Consider the following 21,006-nt stretch of genomic DNA (forward strand, 5'->3'; position numbering starts at 1 on the left):
TGCATTTAATCTTTTGATTTTGTAAGTTCCTAGTAAAATCTGGTCAGAAACAGTGACGTACACAATTTTCTCCAGTGCCACATACATAAAAGTATGCCACATTGCCACATCGAGTGTTATGCATCTTTTTCTGGTTTTGTTGGGGGAAAAAAAAAAAAAATCACATCCCAAGCTTTGAATATGTATCCATACAGAACTATTCAACAGTATTTTCTGATATGGACATTTTCATCTCAAAAAGATTCTGAGCTGAGATAGTTTATGAAATAATGCATACAAACTATGTGCAGGGCAGGAGAAAAGGGGTGGCACACCACTTATCTCAGAAAAGCCCAGCCTAATTTTGGTGTCTGCAACGTATAACCTACTTCAGCCATATTGCTTAAGACCCAGGTTTTTGGTCTCATAGCTCAAGCTTACATTAGGAAGATCCCTTATGTCATTGATGATGCCCTCCAAGATGGATGACAGCGTCACCATGGGATCTGTTCGCCGTCGGTGGATAGATTTATGAGGACGCTAAAAAAATGAAGAGATAGAAAAATTAAGGCAGTTCCAAGATATTTACCCACAGAAATTCTAGGCAATTGAGTTTATTAATTTCCTGGGCAGGTATCTGCGTTGCATGCAGAAGATGCACAGGAGCAACAAAGAAACTGGCCGGTTGGTACAAACAGAAATAGAGATGCTGCAATCAGCTCAGTAACACCTTCACTCACATTCAGATAATCACAGTGAACGGTTGTCCCTACTCGCCGCTTCTTCTTTGGAGGAAGTTGCTGTTTAGGAAACTTCAGAACCAGGGATTTCCTGCGAACCTCATCCGCACTAGGTAAAAACAAAGAGGCGTAATACTTTCTCCAGCCCTCTTGTGAATTGAGACCAGTATAGGCTCTGGTCCCATCTGTCGTAATACCAAATACACAATCAAAGTACTGTAGTAATAGTCTATGTAAAGCCCTGTCACTTTATTCCTGGGATTAATATACATATGAGTATTCTGCACTAAGCTCTAAACTGTTTTTCTTACTACCCATCAGTATCTCTGCTTCTTCCCTCACCTCTCAATCAGTTGTTTTCCCAGGACAATTTTTGTTCCTTCTACTTTGATGAGTTCTTCATTATCATTGTGAATTACTGTTTTTTCCAGCTCTTCTTCCTGCTCCTCTGTCATTGCAACAGGATTAGAAGGTGGGGCATTTGTTTGGTAGTAAAGAGGGCAGAACTTATTAGTCCTCATATGGCCAATGGCACCACATGCTCCACATTTTAGCTGCAAAAATATAAGAAAGATGACAGATCAGAATTCATACATAGGCTCCTAGTTTAGATGCCAAGTATCATTTAAATCCCCTAGTCAGACCTTTAGTACATCACTAGAACAGAAAACTTATCCAAATACCCAAGACCCGTTAGCATGCGTTACATATGGGTATGCTTACTTTCAAGTCTGGACGCTCTTTCATTTTCTTGGGCTTCTTTTCTGGAGGGCCCTTGAGTTTCTCTTTTTCTTGGTTCCGTTTTAACCGCCGTAATTGTTCCTGGATCCTGCGCCGCTCCTTCCGCATTTCCTCACGGTGCTGTTCGTCAAATAGAGCAAACTTTCGTCTGGGGGGGGGGGGGGGAAGGGGGGGGGTGAGAAAAAACACACAAGTTTTTCATCTGAGTTGTTGACTTACCAGGTATTCTTATGCCAAGTCAATCACTGCACAAAATTCACAATACCCCCCTAAATGGACAGCCATTAAATCTCTCTCTACACAATTACAGTGCCGGGCTTCTACACTCAATTCTGCATTTCTACATATTGCCAACAGAATGAAATAGTCTACAGGCAAAGTTAAAAAGAAAAAAATAAATCATACAAGTCTTACATAAACTCTTCATCCTTGGTGGTCCGTATTCGGCAGTAGGCATCAATAACAGCTGGCTTCCGAACTGTCTCACACCTCACATATTCCTTCCCATCTTCATCTCTAAATGTGCGATAGATTTTGAGGCGGCGGCCAGTGGCAGAGGAATTAAGGCTGGTAACAGATGCAGTGTCATCATCTTTGTGAGAGTTTGCTGAGGCTCCTGAAGCTGATGCTACAAGAGAGTGTTTTATTTACTTCTAATTTCTTTCATACTGTAGAAACATCAGTTTAAATACAGCAGATAGTTTTGGCTTAAAAACTTCCAAGACACAAATTCAAGAAAACCTAAGCTATAAAAGTTTTTCCCGTGCTTGTTCTCCCATCAAGACTTATATCAGCCTGAAAGGAAGGTAAACTACTGAATTATCCACATGGATTATAAAACCAGAAGGAACAGCTACAGTCAACAAGGACCCGCAGGTGTCTAAGTGCAAGCACCCAGGGAACTGCAACATGGCCTTGCAGACTGCTTGTCGTTCCAGTGGTTTTGTTCATAGGTGTGGAGATCTGGCAGAAACTGCAGGCCAGCAATTATCCAGTCCTCCAACTACTATTAAGACCAGTGATCTAGCCTTGTCTCACATGACCAGGATCTTTCTAGTGCCATCCATAATTTTGGTTGAGAGTTTTTGTTCAAAAGAACACTGGATATCTTTTCATAAGGCAACAATCATCAGCAAATCTTCCACGTATCCCTTGCTAAATTACTCCAGTAATTATTTAATTAGTGATTTATTCCCAGTCTGGGTTTCCAACAGCAACAATACCATTGACCCAGGTGCAGCACAGCTCAGCTTTGCTCATACACATGCAACAAGTAACAGCGGTCATGAGAACAGTCATACAGACAGAAGTTCATTCACAGGTCAAACACTTCCACCTGCCAGTTAGGGATACATCAAGTTCTCTGTCGGAATGCACTTAAAATAAGCTTGCCTCCAGGAGATTCAAATCTGGCAGCTGCCCAATTACCTCCCAAACACACTGCTGTGAGCCTATATATTGTGCCTATCTGTTTCACATACACAGCTGTGCTCACACACAAGATCCAATTAGATTACCATAAGCTGGTTGCAGGAACTATTTGTGAACACATCTTGAGAAAACTACTCAAGAACACCCAGCCTCCCCAAAAAAGAAAAGCAGCTTAAGCAACCAGCAGCAGTGAATATCTAAACAAATACCAGAGTAAGTTGATAGTTCAAAATAAGCAAAGAAAACACTTTAAATGCATTTTCAGCCAGTAACTGCTCAGGAAAAGGAAGAAGCCCCAGTATGCATGCCTAAACATTCTCCCTGTAAGGAAACCACACTTCCCTCTGAAAAGGCCAGATCAGCACACTTTGTAGCCTGACACAAAGTTCTGAATGCCTTCTGATGGTTGCAATTACTTACACAGCCCCTTTTTGTCTCTCCTGTCCTTTTTGCCCCTCTCTTTGTCATTGCCACTGTCTTCTCCCAGAAGCATCCTTTGCAATTCCTTTCGTTCCTGCTCTTCTCTTTCCCGGGAGAGCTGAGAACTAGTTTTCTTGTTCTGTAACATATTCTCAATATTCTTTCCCATCTCTTCAAAGTCACTGTCTTCAGCTGAGCTGCTATCTGTGTCTGTTGACAGGATCTCTGTGGATTCCAGAACCCTGAAAGGAGTCACCTTGAAAGTCAGTCAGTCCCCCCCCCGCACAAAAAAAATGAGCCTGTTACCTTCCCAGAAATACAAAGGTTAAAATGACAGAAAGGTTTGAAAATTAATGTTGCAAATCACTACTATAAGAACAGGCATAATATATGCCCTTCTCAGTCCTCCTGTAATCCCCATGTCCAAAAGATCAATTGTTCCAAGCCAATATTCTCCAACAAGTTGACTTTTTTGTCAACAACAGTACTATATTCCCTCTCCACTCTCAGGTCTTGGGCCAGAACAAGGAATAATACATCAGTTATGACAGGTCTAAAGAGTGTGACAGAGAATTGGTAGCTGCTACCCAAGACAGAGATTGCAAACTGCTGTTAACGAAACGAACAAAAAAAAAAAAAAAAAACCACACAGACAGACAGACAGGAAATAGGGTGGTGAACTACTGATCTGTGGAACGGTGGAACACCTCATGCCATTATACATGGCAGACTATGCAACTCATTCTACCCTTCCAAAAGGTCTATGACAGGAAGACACTAAGACTAACCCATACGTTTCTAGTAACAGCTGAAGTCTCCTTCCTCAGTGCTGTTATTTTGTTGGCCCAACCAGGTGAATCAAGACCTGTATCACTACATATCAGTGAGTTCCAGGCATACACAGCTCTGGACTTGTCACGTTGGGACAAGGTGGGGTTCAAGTCTGTAAACATCAGATAAGAACTTACTTATTCTGTAAATCAAAGATGCGCTGACACTCTTCTTTGTATCTCTCCTGATGCTCTGCTACAGAAAACCGAGACCCACGTGCAAATTTGCTCATAGGACCTTCACCTGAACGAGCCTGCTCTGTAGACATTGTACGTACAACATCAATCACTTCCCATCGGGACAGCTTCTTTATCTGGAAAGAGGAAGACCGACTAGAAATTACTTTAGAGACATACAACTGAGGTAGCTGACCTTCAACTCCTTTCCACACAAATCAGAGTAGAAACATATACATCCTTTCTACCATCAGCTACTGAATCTGTTAGTGAAGAGAACTGTGTAACCTGCTCCAGATTCATGCTCACCTCCTCTTCAGGCACGCCAAATTTACGCAGAAGCTGTTTGGCATTTTTGAGAGAAAGTCGGCGCAGATCAGCATCTGTCCCAGTCACTGTCTTTTTCACTGGCTGAGGTTCTTTATCATCCTGTTCAGAGAAAGATGCAGCCTATTAATGTCATCACATAACAGTCTTTCGCAGGCTCATCTTCTGACATTTTCTGTTTTGGCTGCCCCACATTTACTCCATTTCTCCCACATGACTTCGCAGTTCTCGCTCCTTGTCCAACCCAACCCTGGGAACTATACCTTCTGCTGAGTTGGTTTGTTTGGAATCTTCACATAAGAAAATCCTTCACCACAACCGGTAGGATCTGCTACACCAGTTACTTCTAGGAGGCACTTGCCCTTCATAGCAGCAATGAAGGCTCGCGTGGTGTTCCATGGAGCTGTACGCACCTGCCAGCAAGCAAAGAAACACACCCTCACAATCCTGCTACAACAGAGGAGAATTCCAAGCTTTTTATTTTGGATTCTTCCAATCATACTGAGAACTTTTTAATTGACATGAGGATGAATTCCACTTCTTGATTCTTGAGCTGCTCTGATAAAACCTCTATGAAGAACCAAGGTGCTAGGTAACTCATAAAAATGCATTTAAGGCAAAAAGCCTAGTCCTGAAAGGACCTGACAAGAAGGATCCCCAAACACAGGCATACGCTTGGCAGCAGAGTTCCTGGGAAAGTCACAAGAACATATGATCTACTGAATCCTACTTTAAATACGTCCTTTAAATACAAAGACCTCGTTTCTCTCCTGCCATGCAGATTTATATATTAGCATTCATGCTCATGCATCGCTCTGACAGTACCTCATCATCAATCTTCATTTGGAAATCCTCTTCATTCTCCTCTTCTGGTGCAAAGAAGGATTTCTCCCCATAACCTGCATCCTGCAGAGAAGTATTAGGAAAAAATGAGAACCCTAAGTCTTAAAAAGGTTACCGGACAGAGAACTAGAAGCATATCATGAATATCCTGTGGAGACTGATGCTGAACAAGCATAATTCCACAGACAGTTGTTTGCAAGATTCACTGTTACCCACAGTATCACAGATGTCAAACTGCCCGGTATTTTGTCAAACTCCGTAACTAAATAGTGCACTCAACTTCAAAAAAAATAACCGGCCGCTCTCACAGCCACATACTCGTCACTTTCTGCTGTAGAGCTCCAGGTAGAAACGTACGCCTTTCTTGTACCTTCCCTTTGCTACCTTTGAGCATAGCTAATTCAAAACCTAAATAATAGGTGGTAAGAATATAACAGCTTTCTTTAAGAACTTAGCTCCCATTTTATGCAACAGCAAGTCACCCAGTAGTCAAGAGTCTGATTTGCCTACTTTATAGCAAAATTAGCTTCAGGCAGAAGGTGTTACCTAGCCTCACCCTTCACAGAACTACTTGTCAGTAACCTGCCTTATAGCCTACAAGGAGCTTTTACCTTCAGTCGCTGCTCAGCCGCAATCATGCTGTAATACGCACAGCACTGTTCTGGTGATACCATTGCTCTGATCTCTTCCTCTGTTGGCAATCTGAAATCTGGCTTTAAAACCCACCAATTTGAGTCCATCCCTGAAAAATGCACAGATCCAACACTGAGTAGTTTCCCACAAATATCGGATGCCATCATAATCCTATTTCAAGATTTGGTACCCTGCTGCAATGCTAGCAAAAGGAGCAAGTATGACAAAACCATGACACTCAGACCACTAAAACTGATAGGTTTTTAATTCTACATTTGTCTAAATCAACGCCTCCTAACCCAGCACCTGTTCCATCAGCAAGCCCTCATGCATCCATGCTCATTCAATGTAAAAAGTACATTCCAAAAGCATTTAATCCACCTTCAGTTCCTCACCTCAAACTGCTTTTCCCTGTGGCTAGCCTAAAAACCTTTGTATTACCACCTGTTTATTATTCTGTGTATACAAAAATCAGAACTCAGGCTCTCAAAGCATTATTGCACTATTACACTCATGAAGATGGGCCAAGCTTTTGCTGGCATCACGCAACACAGCCATACACAGAGGGAAGGGAATGTGTATGTGTCAGTGTCATTCTTTTAAAGTAACAATGTAAGTCATTGCCCGAAAGGTTATAAAAAAAAAATATATGTCTAAACTATAGCCATTTCTCACCATCAAGCACACTTGTGCCAGAAGAAATTGCACGTTTATAAAAACTGGAACAAACCTGCCATCAGATTACATTTCAGTTCTTCACACAGATGTTTATAATGGTTTATAAGGAGGAGATGTTGCCTCCTCCTGCTGCGTCTGGAACTCCCAAGAGCAGCAAAGAAAGGCTACCTGCCACATAAAATCTTTTAATACCTGTACGTTTGAAATCAGCACAAAGCTTTAGCCGCTTTCGGATGCTACTCTCCGAGTGTGAGGGAAAGGCCTTCTTTATATCCTCCATGCGAATTCTCCGAGGACGGTCTCTGCTTTTCCAGAAGAGGCGATAGATAAACACCTATAAAACAAGACTCATTTGTGATGTTCAAAGAAAGAATACAACAAACATGCAAAGACATTACAGACAATGCTGTTTCTAGTGACTACTTCAGAATTCCTACTTAAAACCCATTGTTCTTAAAATAAATTTACTTAGTAAAGTTTTCCAAGCTACACATCCACTTCAGGTTCAGCTGCTTCCAAGAATGAGACATGGAAAAAATATTTGCCTTGAAATTGTGTATTATCATATTAGAAATGTTCATGCTTTGGTAAAGAAACTTGAACTTTGGGAATGGCAGGGATTTTCCTGCTCTGCAAACACCTCTTGAATTATAACTTTGAATTAAACTGTCAGTAAATTACTAGAAATTTTCTCCCAAAATCTAAATTTGGAAATATTTATTTGAACGGTCACTGACAGTCCCAAAGCTTAATTATCTCAAAATCTAGGAAATGAACAAAGATGTATAAAGCAACTCTAATTCTATGCTGTGTAGTAGGACTGTGCTAAGGCTCCTTAACTGCCTCTTAGTAACCCATGTAACTGTAATTTTATACAGCATACCCACTTCAAAGTTCATTCTAATTTCTTCAGTTTCCTACACTTTTATATAATTTTATAACCTTTTATTTTGGCTAATAAAAAGCCTCTATCGTATACTTATGAGGTAGGATGCAAATAAACAGAAGGAGCATGCTATAAATTGTTGATTAAACAACAATCAAAATGGTCTGTATGGTTAACATCCAACTCTTGCAGCACTCTCACAACCAAAAAACCCAAAACCCAAACAAACAAACAAACAAAAGGGAGCCATAGCAGGGCAATGCTGCCTGTATGAGGCCTGTGCCTACTCCATGTGCTTCCTCCAAAGACCCCTCAGATCCCCAAACTGTTTCTTACAACATACCTGCAGAAAATCTCTGATATGAGTGTTAGCTCGTTTAGAGTTGGGACCAGGTACTTCATAAAGTGGGCACTCCTGACCAACTACAAAAATATCCACTAATTCTCGAACATAATAGCCTTGTCGTGTTCGGATAATCAGGAAATCTGTTTCAGGCATCTTATGTAAATAGATAGGGGCCCGGAAAAGGTTGTTTTCAAATGCCTAGTAAGAGAAATACAACAGTTTGAAAGTCAGGTTTTGATCAATTTTTCTGTAAGTCCATCTATAAAAAACAGTCATTTAAATGGTACACCATCATTTATATCACAAATAAATGTAGATGCACAGTCAGAACATTCCTTGCTTATGCAAAGAATAACCACGGATAAAGCCCAAAAGCATAAGAAAACCTAGAACAAATGCAGAGTTTGAAGGGCTCTTTGGACTGAACCTTTAAGGAAGTACTTTAAAAAGGGACAGGAAGAACAAATATGCAGAAGAACACTATAAACCAGCCCAGGACACTCGCACAGTCTGGGCATGGGAGAAGGCAACAGAAACAAGGGCTGAAGACTTTGCTCAGGAAAGGAGGTTGTAAGAACTTAACCAGAAAAGCAGAGAGCAGCAGAGTTCAGCATTTAAAGGTAATACTACACTAGACTGAGTGGAACTGGAAAGACCATCTTCTAGAAACGCTTTTTTCTCCACCTGTAGGGCTTCCACAAGCCTTACCCACTGCTACTCGCCCACACTACCCTCATCCACATTGCAAAGCTTTCCCTGAGATGGCCCTGTCCTCACTTCAAGCTTTCCAGAAGTCCTGTTTTAACCATGATGAAGTCTTCTTAGGCTTGAACAATTAGCATTGTCAGTTCTGTCATGAATCTCTAATATCAGCATTCACCCCTTTTTTCCTGTGGGGCAGCATGGACAGAATTATTGCTGCAGCAAGAGCAGCTAGCATTAACTGAAATAAATTTATTTTTACATTTATAATGGATTTTGTAACCAGGTGGTCCTTACAACACTCTTATTTCCTCTCACTATCACAACTGTATGTATTTCAACAACAGATAAAGGCTCAAAAAAGCAGGAATCTACACACCTGACTAGTAACTGGTAGACTATCCAGTAGACAACTAGCAGTGCATTTCTCAGAAAGTACACATAAGGTTTTGCTAACACATCCTGGACCATGACAAATCCATGTTTTCTATCCATGTTTCCTATTCACTGAGCTCACCAACATTCAAGCAGCTTTAGCCTTCCACGGAGTCCTCTGTAATAGTATCGCTAATGCCATTACAAAGCAAAGCAGCAAATATTCACTTCCTGCAATTCCTGTAATTCCTACAACAATTTTAAAAAACATACTACAGAGATTATTTAAATAAAAAAAAAGCCAAGAAGTGAATTATTATCAGTAAACAAAGAGACTTAAACTGGAAATGAAACAGAATCTGTTTTTTTGGAAGCTAGGCATTATTTGTGATTCAATAAACAGGGCACGAAACATTTGCCTATTACTCCACATTCAACTTTGCTATCTTCTTGTGCTTGCTTTTCTCACCTGCAGTAACTGGCCTGGATGCAGAGAACCCAGGAACGGAGAAGTGTGACAATAAACAGTCTCACCATATTTACAATCTGGAGCTCCCGGATCTTTGCCAGGTTTCTGCAATGTGCAACAAACGTGCAGTTAGCACTCAGTGAAAGGCAGAAGAAAATCACTGTCCAACAGCAAAACCTGCGTACTCACCCTTTTGTAATAATTCTTGATCTTTGTTGCCATGCCAACCTGCATCATTAAAGGGGCATTTTCCTCACTGTATTCAGCAAGGATGAGATCCCCATCCTTGCCAGTTAGGTCCTGTGGTGTGCGCATGAAGAACATTTCACCCCCGCCAGAAGCCTGACGCTCCTGCTCTCTCATCTGTGCCAGTCAAAAGACGGAGTTAGGAAAACAGCACATCAAACAGACCTGCTGTGCAAATGGAGCCACAACAGACATCAGATACAGAGAAAAGTAACTGTACCTTGGCTTTCTTTTTTATATGCTTCAGCAGGGGTTGCACAGCGTGGGGCCCTGGCTGGGACAAGGCACCAAAAGAGTATTTCTTCAAGGGAGGCCGATGAAATTGTCGGAGCTTCATAGGACCCATATGGGTGGGAAAGAATGGCTGGCGAAGCTCCACTGCTGGGATAGAGTGCTAATACAGGAACAAAACGTGTATTAAGAACAACACCTATCACCTCAAAACCAAGAGCATCCTTCTATCCCGCTAACCCTTACATAACAGAACCTAGTAATATTTTTAGGTCTGCTAGCAGTAACACTAGTGCATTGAAATTCACTTGTTATCATACACGTTGCCTTCTGACAGAACGTGCTTAGGTCCATATATAGATCTTTCCTTTCTGTACAGAGGCAACTTTAATTTTACTGTTTCAAATGGTACCCAATGAGAGGTTGTTTTTATTAACTAGAAGCATGCAAAGCCATTATCCTATCAGTGGGAGACAAGTGCATTGGGAATTATATATTTTTCCCATTACAGAAGCGGCTGGAATCAGATGGGGTTTTAGAAGAGGTCACTGACTATCACAACAAAGGAGGAAAAAAAGCCCTCACCTCTTCACCTAGGGCTAGTGAGCAGTAGTTCAAATTCATCATTAACTACATTATTTTGGTAACATCCAGATTAAAACACACTAATAGCAGAAGTACAGCTTCACTTCTTGACTACCTGCACCACTTTCCCCCCTTCCACTACTGCTTCAGAAAGTACTACAGAAAGAGACACCAACCAAAAGGATGGCAAGTCTGATACAGCAAGACCCAAATCTCAGTTTGATGGGGCAATCAAGAAAAGCTAGTTCAAATGCTTTTCTAATCATTTTAATTAAACATTTAAAAACTCTCTCATGAACACTTAACTGACCTGCTGTAATCTAAAGTGGTTTTCTACAGATCCTAAATCACACTCTCAACTAGAACCCACCTACCAACACACTCTAGCTCTCCCTCTATAGCAAACACTACTGTGACTACCTGAATGATGTTGCCTCCAAAGGTTCCTCGAAGTCCCTGCTGTTTGGGGTAGTAAAACTCATCATTGGAGAGGTTCCAGGGATCCTTCACCTCTGGCTGAGACATGTTCTAATTCAATTTTAAACAGAGAGAGAGGTGTCAAGAAAACCAAAAAGCCAAAAAAACCCACACTCCTTCCACATCATTCCCAACCTACAAGGTGCTAAAGCTTATGCTGACCTGCTGTGGTTCTTCCTTGATGACACCTGTTTTTCCCAACAGGATTCGACTCTTCTTTAGAGAAGATTCTTTCTTGTTTTCCTTGGACGGAGAGTTCAAAGTCATTTCTTCCTTTTCATCAGGAATTTCTAAAAACACAAGGAGTCACACTCTAAAGCACTTGTCCTAGGGTTCCCTTTCCAACACCACAACCTCCTACTGAGCTGCAGCTTGCTCCAGACATCTTAGCCTTTTTGTTCAGTTTCTGGGGTGACTATCCTCCTTCCACACTCCTCCCCCATTTTCCTTCACACAGATTAATATGAAACAAGCTCAACAAACACAGAAAATCTCCATGCTTAAATCTCTAACTTATCTTCTTCAGCAGTGAGTAAATTTGAGTGGGAGGAGGGTGACTGTGGGGATTGCTTGTGGTAACTACTACTCAACACAAAATTTACTAATCATCTAATCAGTGAAAGTACAAGAAATAGCATCTGTTCTGCCAAAGCTATTCTAAACAGTTGAGAGTCAAGGCAACAGGAGCGCCAGTACTGTTTCCCAACTACATGTATTAATAATCCTTTTCTTCCCCACATACATACAACATGAATGTGAGTCTGAAGTCAAAGATAATACAGACCTGAACCCAAAATGGATGCCTGAAAAATTCCAGGAAAGTAGCATGAATTTTAAAACTTAGCAATTTGTGAAGTAAAATTGTCACATGAGAAGCAGGGCCTACTAACATGGGCTTGGTAAACTGTATCAACGTCATGCACAGACCTCATGTCACTCTATAAGAATGGATTCACCTTTGTCACTATTTACACAAACACCTGCAATTTTGTGGTGTATTTCAGACTTGGAAAGAAAATACTGCAAGTCTACTTTCTTTACTTTAACCAAGCTCAAATCAAGAGTGATTTTCAAGGTTGCTGGCTAATACCAAAACCAAACCAATTAATAGATATAGGAATTCTTAGAACTGACCCCCTTCCCTGAGGAAAGTACATGCACTCCAGACCACATGGAAGTGTAGCAAGACATGCCTATCCTTAAACTACATAAGGCTGCTTGAAGATTACCAACCCACAGATCTAAGAGAAAGTGCTGATTTTAGTGGTCCAAATCTCTCCAGCTTGTAGCAATACGCAGGGAGTACATTTAAATCAAACTCCAGGAACACTGAGCCATTTTGTAGCTTGATGTAACATAACTGCTGACAGGTATTATGCAAAGCCATTGCTCTCATGTGCCAGTACCACAGCCTGAAAGAGGCTTAACGAAATCTGCTTCCACAGGCTTTGAATACAAGCCATGCTGAGAATGGCATGGGCTAGTTTGTGGTTTACTTCTCTACCATCCCTCTTCAAACCAAAATGCATGCAAGTAAAATTAATATAATCACTTCTAAACCACACCAAGAGTCAGTTTAATTATGTTAAATTTAAGTTTCAGGGCATTAATTTTTACTCTCCTCTTACTGCTTTTAACTTGTGAGCTGAAAGTATATACCACACCATTATTGTGTTGCCATCTTCTGCTTAGACCTTTGATTACTTGCAAGTTATCTTGCAAAGCTAGAACAAAGGAACACCGTGAAGTATTGCCCCAGTCCACTTATTTCCATTACAGTCTGACCATAAATCCTTGCTTCCATTTCCACTTGTCTTTTCCCATTTGAGTACAATTTCTGGATGCCATAAACATACCTAGAATAATGTTTTCATCATTTGGATCAAGCGTTAAGACAGGGGGATCCAAGTAGGTTTCCATTGCCTGATCATCCCAGATGATACTGTCTTCCCAACGGCCGTATACTAGCTCTTCATTATCAATTGGGAAAATAGAGTACCAGGGCTTGTCTTCATCCAGGGAAACTGCAACAATCGTAAGGTAGAATCCTTAAGAGTTTTACACGCTACCTTGGCAGAAAACCATTTCACAGCTTATCCCCACATCTTATTCCCTCAACTTCCCCCATCTTTCAGGGCCTAAAGAAAACTCACCTTGGAAACAAAAAGGAAGCTGAGCCCCAAGTCTCAGTTTTACCCGTGGTTATAGATTTTGCTCCTCTGAAACACAGAGAAGCCCAAAGAATGAAACAGGGTCTCTACCAGGTCTTAGAGACAACAAGTATCCCTTTTATCTACACCTTGCTGCTAAAAAAGGACCCAGAATGCAAGTCTATACAGAAACACGTCTCACATGCACCTATTCATAGGCCAAAGATTGACGTCCTCATTACCTTGCTGTTCAGAGGCCTGCTTTTCTTTGCCCTTTGCTATACCTAGGACTCCTGCCACACTTGGTTTCTGTGCTAGTGGAATTGGTGGATTGAGCAAAGAGCCACTGCGGTTCAAACCTAGAAAAAGGGAAAACAAAAGGAAGGTTAGCTGGAGTGGGAAGGTTAGGGGGCGTTGCACTGCCTTAAATCAGAACTTGCGGGCTGCATGCAGTGAATCCCAGCCTGAACCCGCATGGGCCTGCTGCTCCTATCACCAAGGGTCATCTGTCATTAGCACAGGTACGACTTAACAAAAACACATTCACTCACAGCTTACTGCTGGAGTCTGCAGGCTCTACAAAGTTATGTTTGGCTTGCTTTGCACATGCTCCATGGCAGTGCGTAAGGTGCATTTCTACATGGTATCTATAAAAGTGAGAGGCCTTGAGCAGACAGTTGCCACTGACAAACAGTTGGACTGGCCTCCAGCAGCTTCCTGTCTTATGGTAAACTGTCATAAAAAAAAAAGGATGGCCAAGCAGACCTCAAGGAATTGTTCTGTGCAGGCAGCTTTTCCCAGGGCAGACCAACTCACCTATGCTCACGTCACTTGTGTCACTTAAGTTAATGCTTCTGGAAGGTGTAAGATCTAACACATGTGAACAGACCAACCGTGTTTAACGTGTTACTATAGCTTTTGATGGGACTGAAACACAGCAAGCCCAGGCCTGGTTAGCTCAGGCACAACTGTGCTGAAATGAAAACTGTTATAAAAAGCCATCTCCAATTCACCTACCCAAATTCTCAGAGTGTCTTGTACTCATAGCTGAACAGTAAAGGCTTGACACTAGTATCCAATAAAGATTTGACAATCCCATTAGTCCTTCCTTGTAGAAGCAGGGTAAGATACAACAACCAGACAATAAACATGCATTCTGCACTAACAATTTAAATTTAAAAAGCATCTGTGTCTAAGAGAAGTCTGAGGCTTGTAAGACTTGTTACTTCCTATCTAGAAAAAACAGAATACCATTATTAGTTCAGGAAAAACTTCAGAAGACTTCTACACAATTCTTCCAACTGAAAAAAAACCCCTCATATAAAGAAAATTCCATTGGCCTATAAACAGCAAATATCCTAAACGTAGCATTGCTTGAAACTAATGTAGATGTATCTAGCATCTGGTATTTCACATGGAGAGAAGAAAGCCAGAGCTGATATTTTCTTTAACAGAAGGGACCTACCCTGTTTTTGGAAAGAAAGAAAGTTTCAGAATTCTGAGCGGAGTTGTGATTTTGCCTAAAAAGATTCCCTGACAGGAAGAATTATGTTCTGTATTTGAGATGAAAGCATGCAATGAGTCAGCTCAGGTACAGCAAGTACAATTCATAACAGACCATTGATTACCTTGTTGTGCATTATATGCAGTGGCATTTCTAGTCATGCTGGATGGCAGCCAGCCTGCCAAACTTGCCCGCTGTGTCTTAGTCCCTTTGTGCTTGACATCTTCTCCATTCCAGATCACATCATCCTCCCATTGGAGCTGTGTCACCATGAGGAAGTGCTCATCAGCTAGCAGATCATCCTTCTCATCCATCAACCCTGCATCCTGGAAGGAAAGAATCGTTACTTAAAGACCTGCACTGATTTTATGACTTCAAACTAAAGCAGGAAAATTAAAACTCATTCTGTATGGTACACAACCACCCACCGGCCCATCACCAAGCTCTCCCTGTGCAGCAATCCCCAGAGCCACACACATCTCCACACCTTCTCCCACAGTTCCCCTCTTACCCCGTCATCTGTGTGTCCTTTAACCTCCTGCTCTTTCTTCTCTTTCAGCTTGAAACCATAATCAAATCCACTGCCATCTTCAGGGATCCCCAGCATATCGTACCAGAGCTGTGCCGGGCCATAGCGCCATTCTGCCACTTTAGGCTTTGTATCTGTCACTTTGTCTGTATCACCAGCTGACTGGGAAAATTTCGATTCCACAGGTGCCATCATGGTAATCTGAAGCACAGCAAAGGAGGAAATGGTTACACTGATGGTCTATCTAAGTGTCAGTAAGAGATTTCTTCCTTCCAAGTTTCTCAGCTTATTCTCGGAGGAGAAAAGTATTTCTCAGAAGTGCTTTTCCATACTTACTAGCTGCCTTAAGAATGTTCTGCAATTAGACTTCCAAGAACACAGAGATTTCTTCTTGAAACAAAGAGGATAAGCTCTCCTATTGATCGTGTACCATGGATGCAGCCTTCTCAGTAAGAAGCAATCACCTGAAGTCACTGACTAGTATCTGGAGAAGAGCTTCTGCACAGTTGAAATACAAGCCAACCCTGTCCTCCAGTTTTATTTTAGAGGAAAAGCTCTTTACCCTAAAAGTCGCTGTCCAATCCACTACTACCCCCAGTGCTAGCTGGCGACCCTCTCCGAGTCTCAGATATCCCACCTCATCATCTGAAAGGCACTGCTCAGGAGGGGGAGGAGCAGCAAACTCATATTCCCAAGGAGATTTTCCTTCCATTCCACTCTCAACTACAACTTCACCCTCCTGCATCTGCACTTCCTGTGCCAACTCCCGATGTTTCTTCTTGCGTTTCCTTCGGGCACTACGCCAAACCGATGGAACATTCTTTCCAGGGCCAAAGAGACGCAGGAAACGCAGCACCTAGAACAGAAAAAAACAAGAGGGTCAGAGAAAAAAACACTGTGGAATGCTTGTCTGTCTTTCCCTCACCTGAAAAGCAGTAACAAAAGAGACCACCCTGAAATTCAGAAGCTCGGCCTGTACTACAATCCCAGCCGCTGATGCAATGAACAATCTCTTGGTTATACTTGAAAAAAATGTTTTTGATACATCTGTTTGATAAGTCCTTCCTTTTCAAAAGGATTTATTCTTAATTTCAGACACAAGAAAACTCAACAGAGGGAAGAAAGATTGCCTTTACATATTGGGCATGTGGCAAGACACCACCTGGAAATAATTATTTTCATTTTGAACAATCCACAACCTTCAGAAAGACACATGGAGATTGAAGAAGAGCTGACAAAATTATTAGCAAAAGAGACAAAGCTAGAAGAAAGTTATATAAAGCAAGATTTTTAAGCAACATGCATTTTTATTTCCACCATAACGTAGTTCTCCTATATGCATACTCCATAACTCCATACCTCCATAACCTGCACTAATGACAATGACAAACTTTCTCTTCTGTTTCTTCCGCAATTAAGATCGCTGGGTTTTAAGCACTGACAATGGTTTCTTCAGAACACTCTTATAAAGAGGGAAAGCATTATTCCCAAACTGACAGATTTAGGCAACAGGAATTAGAATCAAAGATTTGTAAAGAGACATCCTATTAATGTTCCCTGTTAATCTGTTCCACTGATCCCCAAGGGAAACGATGTTTATGTGACCACTGTCTTATCTCTGCCCACATCCACGTTATCCTTCTTCCCAAAACTCCCCTAGATCACTTCTGAACCCTTTGGCCATTTTCAATAACCCTTCACAAAGGGCAAAGGTCTCAGACATAGTTTAGCTGCTAACAGTTTAAATGAAACACAAAACTCCGCTTCTCCACATGCTATTTTAAGTGGTTTCCTCCAGAAAAACAGTGCTACAATAACACGCACATTCTTAGACATCAATCGTCACAGCCAAATCTACAGAATTTCAGGCTTTGCCAGCTCTGGTGCTCATGAATTATTACGAGAAGTACTCAGCATTAACAGCTTGCACTGATTCCTACACCCACTGGGCGTGTTCAACACCGACATTATATGTTGAGGACCAAAGAAATGAACAGGTCAACTGATAGAGAATACATTAACACAGGAAACATCAAATTTGCAAAAGCCAAGAGAGCATCCAGAAGGCTAACTTCTGTGCTAGAGCCTCACCTAGATTTCTAATAGACAGCAGTTAGCTAAATCATTAAAACATGACATTTAATTATGCAAACTGCTCAGCTCCTTACACAAGGCCTATGATGGAGGCACACATAAAACCAAGTTATACTGGCTCACAACCATCTGCTTGGCAACTGTGAGCTCACCTTTATTCTCCTTCTCCTCTTGCAGCTTTGAAACTTTCAAAATCATTACTGAAATACATCCACTACATTTGCTATTTGGGAGCATTTAGGAAAGTATTGTAATGAATTTGCTTTGTGCAAAGAACAATCATTCTTTCAACCAGTTTGTTATTGAGCTAATTTCTGATCCACACTCAGAGCAGTTTTGAGGAAGGATTAACTAAAGGATACAAATCACAAATTGTTTCAGGAAAAGCACATCAAGTTCAGGACAGCATGAAAGGAGGAGCAAATATTTTGTCAGAAAAGCCAGAAAGCAGACAGATTAGCATTATGGTTATTTATCATCTGGCAAAAGTAATCTCTACTACCTCAAAGAAACAATTTTCACAAAGCAACAGCCTGTGCAATGGTCTTACAGAACAGCAACATGCTATTTCACACCCTGATTTATATGACACTTTTTAAGAGGCTCCTGCAAATGGCAGGAAAGGCATTACATGTTCAGCTGTCTGGAATTAGCAGCACACAGAAAATAAAGAAAATACTGAGATGAGCAAGAACATCTATGCAATTACTTACTACATACCCTTAATACTATCTCATTCATATTTAGAGGCTTGCATGATACAGTTTCTGTCACTTCCACGTATCTCTTACAATACCTTGCCTGGTCGAAACTCCGGGAAGAGCTCTGTAACACTTGGCAACTGTTTGGTAGCATCTCGCTGCATGATTCCTGCAAGAGGAAGTGTGAGTTTGCCTTCCTTGGATTCTGCCTGCCTGGCTTCTTGAGGTCCCATCTCTGACTCAGAATCAGAGCTGCTGCTGAAATCCACCTTGTCGGAGGCAGCAGAGGAAGGAGCAATGATGGAGGGCAAAATGATACCGTCTCCATCTTCAGATACTACAATAGAACAAGCACCTTATAAACAAACAGGTTTCCTCCCTGTCCCCTAGTACAATCCCATAATGCCACATCTACTGTTTATACCAAGTTATGCAAAAACTAAGCCTCTGCAGGTGTTACGAGTACCATACTGGTTTAACCTTTCATTTTATCCTAAGCGTTCCAGGTGAATTTCCCAGCCACAACTGAGAGGATGAGATAAAAAAGTAGTTTCATTGTCAATATCAGTATTTTAACAATCACTGGAAATATTTCACCCTGTGTTTCAGACAGTCCTGTAACACTGTGTATCAGAACAAAGACCCACCTTTAGATGCAGTCTGCAGAGCGAATTGCGACGACGTGTGGTGCTTGCCGCAGAACAAACTGCTAAACAGCAGTGTTTGCTTCCTTCAGACATTCATATTGCTAGAAAGAAAGTCCTCACTCACCAGTGGATGCTGCATCCTTTTCATCTTCTTTCTTTCCAGGTACTGGAGGCGGTGGTGGCGGCGGCATCAGCTTGGAATCAATATCTTCACAATCAGCATCGTAATCATCCTCATCATCATCTAACCAGTCAGGAGACAAGACTGCATATTAAGCAGGCAATAAAAGGGAACCAGGCACCCTTCCCATTTATACTGCCTCATACCTGTCCCAACCTGATGAGAAGACCATTCTCATTTTGTAACTAGATGCAAAACTTACAAATTTGGCTTCCTGCACAAACTTATTTGCAAGATTGAAATTTAAGAAAGAGTGGGAAGGAAAGAAAAAGGCAAACTGACAGAAAGATGACTGAAGCACTTAAAATATACTTTTTTTTTCTTTCCTGCTACCTCCTCCCTTATTCACACTTTGCAGAGCAAATAAAGCTGCTAAAGCAGCAACGAAAATGTGGTTACAAAGACCAAATTACCATTACATCCCACTAAACACAATATATCAACAGAAAGGTTAAGCATAAGCCAGCTTTAAGGAATACGCAAAGATTTAGCATTTACACTAGCAGCCACTGAAAAGGAAAAGCTACGTGTTTTTGAAAATCTGTTCTAGGCCAGACAGAGATCCCTAGGACCAACAAAAGAACCAAAGTACCTTCTCAGGTCATTTCAGAACAAGATTTCAAAGGTAAAACAGAAGAGAGATATTAAGATTGAAATGACTCTCTAAGGGATCAGGACCTTATGTCTATCTTTGAGTATCTCTGAGAAGCACCTGGCCTCCTGCATAACCCTCTTCCTAAGAACAGCTTAAAAAACATGAGCAGGTATTGAATATTCTCTGCAGGGGATCCCAGAGCAAAAGGAGGATCCTGGTTTCTCTTCTGCGTAGTTTACTGAAGAACTAACTCTTTAAAAAAGTAAGATACCAGGCAGTGGCTGCATCCCATGAACACCGTTTCACAAAACCTTACATTGTGTTCTTGAAGCAAGGAGTGAAAAGGCATGACGTTAGCTGTGTAAAGGCACTGTCAGGGCCCACTGCCCCAAAATACCTCCTACAGCTAGAGCTGAAACGTGAATCCCATTTACCTGGTCTTCGAACCAGCTGCAGGCTGCCCATTGCCTGCTTATACCTACGGCTCTCGTCTTCTGCCACTTCATTAATATCCGAATAATCAACAGCATCCTCTGTGCTCTTAACCCAGCCTAGGAAGAAAACAAATCCAGTCACACAAAACTTTATCCTAATATATATATTGCTAACTTCAGACTTCACCGTGTACATATGATTTTTTTCCTATGCTTCCTTTTCTTAGAGGAACAAAACCATCTGATTAACATGATGATAACCATCAGAGTATTCTTCCCCTTGTTCCACCCAAAAGCTTCAAGAGCTCTGAATTTACCCTAAAGACTGGTAACCAAGGAGAAACAAGTTAAATAAAAATATATTAAAAAAAGAAAGAGAAGAAGTGCAAAAGTCACCAGGAGAGAACGTGGGATTCACTCTGGCAAGAAGCAGAAGGCAAGGCATTTGCCAGAGGCCCTCTGACCAGACACCACCACAACATTCCTTGCGGCCCCAGATGACCCGGGTGTGTTTCTTCCTCCCTAGCAGAGCTCTGACCCCGCAGCCCCTGTTATGTGTAACCGCGGGCACCCCAGTGCCAAACCTTCCTCATCCAAGTGGGCTCCATCAGCCTCTGGGCTGTCGTCCTCGCTGGCTGTGATCTCAGTGATCAGGTTGCCCAGTCCCAGCACACCCAGCCCGGCCAGATGCTTCTTGGATTCCTGCAGAGACCATAGCAACGTCCCAGCCGGGAGGCTCCGCCGGGAGGCCGGGCCGAGCCCTCAGCCGCCTGCCCGGCCCCGGCCCGCGGTGGCACAGCCCTACCTTGTCGAGGACGCTGTCCCCCTCCAGCTGCCCCGCCTCATTGATGTTGCCGAAGAGGAACCCGGCCAGCGAGAAGGGCTCGGCGCGGCCGCCATCCGCCTCCTCCTCGCTCTCCGAGTCTGACATCGCGCCAGCGCCACCCGGAAGCGGAAGCGCGACCCCGGCGCTCCCCGCGGGAAACCCCGCCCCGCCTGCCGCGCCCGCAGCGCCCCCCGGCGGCCCGGCCCGCCCCAAGGAAGCGCGGAGGCTC

General features: G+C 42.2%; 1 protein-coding gene across 6 annotated transcripts in view; it reads right to left on the reverse strand.

The window, feature by feature from the left end:
- TAF1 (TATA-box binding protein associated factor 1) overlaps positions 1-20,907 on the reverse strand; it is a 32,491-nt gene extending 11,584 nt beyond the window's left edge. For 4 of the 6 annotated variants that reach the window (XM_055727369.1, XM_055727366.1, XM_055727365.1 and 1 more), the window contains exons 1-28: positions 20,757-20,907; positions 20,536-20,653; positions 19,952-20,068; positions 18,866-18,985; positions 18,190-18,431; positions 15,937-16,155; positions 15,282-15,500; positions 14,895-15,096; positions 13,509-13,625; positions 12,973-13,140; positions 11,279-11,406; positions 11,060-11,167; positions 10,044-10,217; positions 9,767-9,940; positions 9,578-9,682; positions 8,029-8,229; positions 6,992-7,133; positions 6,100-6,230; positions 5,471-5,551; positions 4,909-5,058; positions 4,628-4,747; positions 4,280-4,455; positions 3,312-3,553; positions 1,875-2,088; positions 1,443-1,608; positions 1,062-1,273; positions 720-828; positions 421-519 (exon numbers count right to left, since the gene is read on the reverse strand). In XM_055727369.1, the coding sequence (XP_055583344.1) occupies positions 421-519; positions 720-828; positions 1,062-1,273; positions 1,443-1,608; positions 1,875-2,088; positions 3,312-3,553; positions 4,280-4,455; positions 4,628-4,747; positions 4,909-5,058; positions 5,471-5,551; positions 6,100-6,230; positions 6,992-7,133; positions 8,029-8,229; positions 9,578-9,682; positions 9,767-9,940; positions 10,044-10,217; positions 11,060-11,167; positions 11,279-11,406; positions 12,973-13,140; positions 13,509-13,625; positions 14,895-15,096; positions 15,282-15,500; positions 15,937-16,155; positions 18,190-18,431; positions 18,866-18,985; positions 19,952-20,068; positions 20,536-20,653; positions 20,757-20,882 (4,380 nt within the window). In that variant the 5' untranslated portion in view covers positions 20,883-20,907. The remainder of the gene's footprint in view (positions 1-420; positions 520-719; positions 829-1,061; positions 1,274-1,442; positions 1,609-1,874; positions 2,089-3,311; positions 3,554-4,279; positions 4,456-4,627; positions 4,748-4,908; positions 5,059-5,470; positions 5,552-6,099; positions 6,231-6,991; positions 7,134-8,028; positions 8,230-9,577; positions 9,683-9,766; positions 9,941-10,043; positions 10,218-11,059; positions 11,168-11,278; positions 11,407-12,972; positions 13,141-13,508; positions 13,626-14,894; positions 15,097-15,281; positions 15,501-15,936; positions 16,156-18,189; positions 18,432-18,865; positions 18,986-19,951; positions 20,069-20,535; positions 20,654-20,756) is intronic. The other 2 variants (XM_055727370.1, XM_055727368.1) reach the window with 1 other exon arrangement.
- Positions 20,908-21,006: the final 99 nt, after the last annotated feature.

This window comes from Falco cherrug, chromosome 15 (assembly GCF_023634085.1).
Source record: "Falco cherrug isolate bFalChe1 chromosome 15, bFalChe1.pri, whole genome shotgun sequence".
Taxonomy (NCBI): domain Eukaryota; kingdom Metazoa; phylum Chordata; class Aves; order Falconiformes; family Falconidae; genus Falco; species Falco cherrug.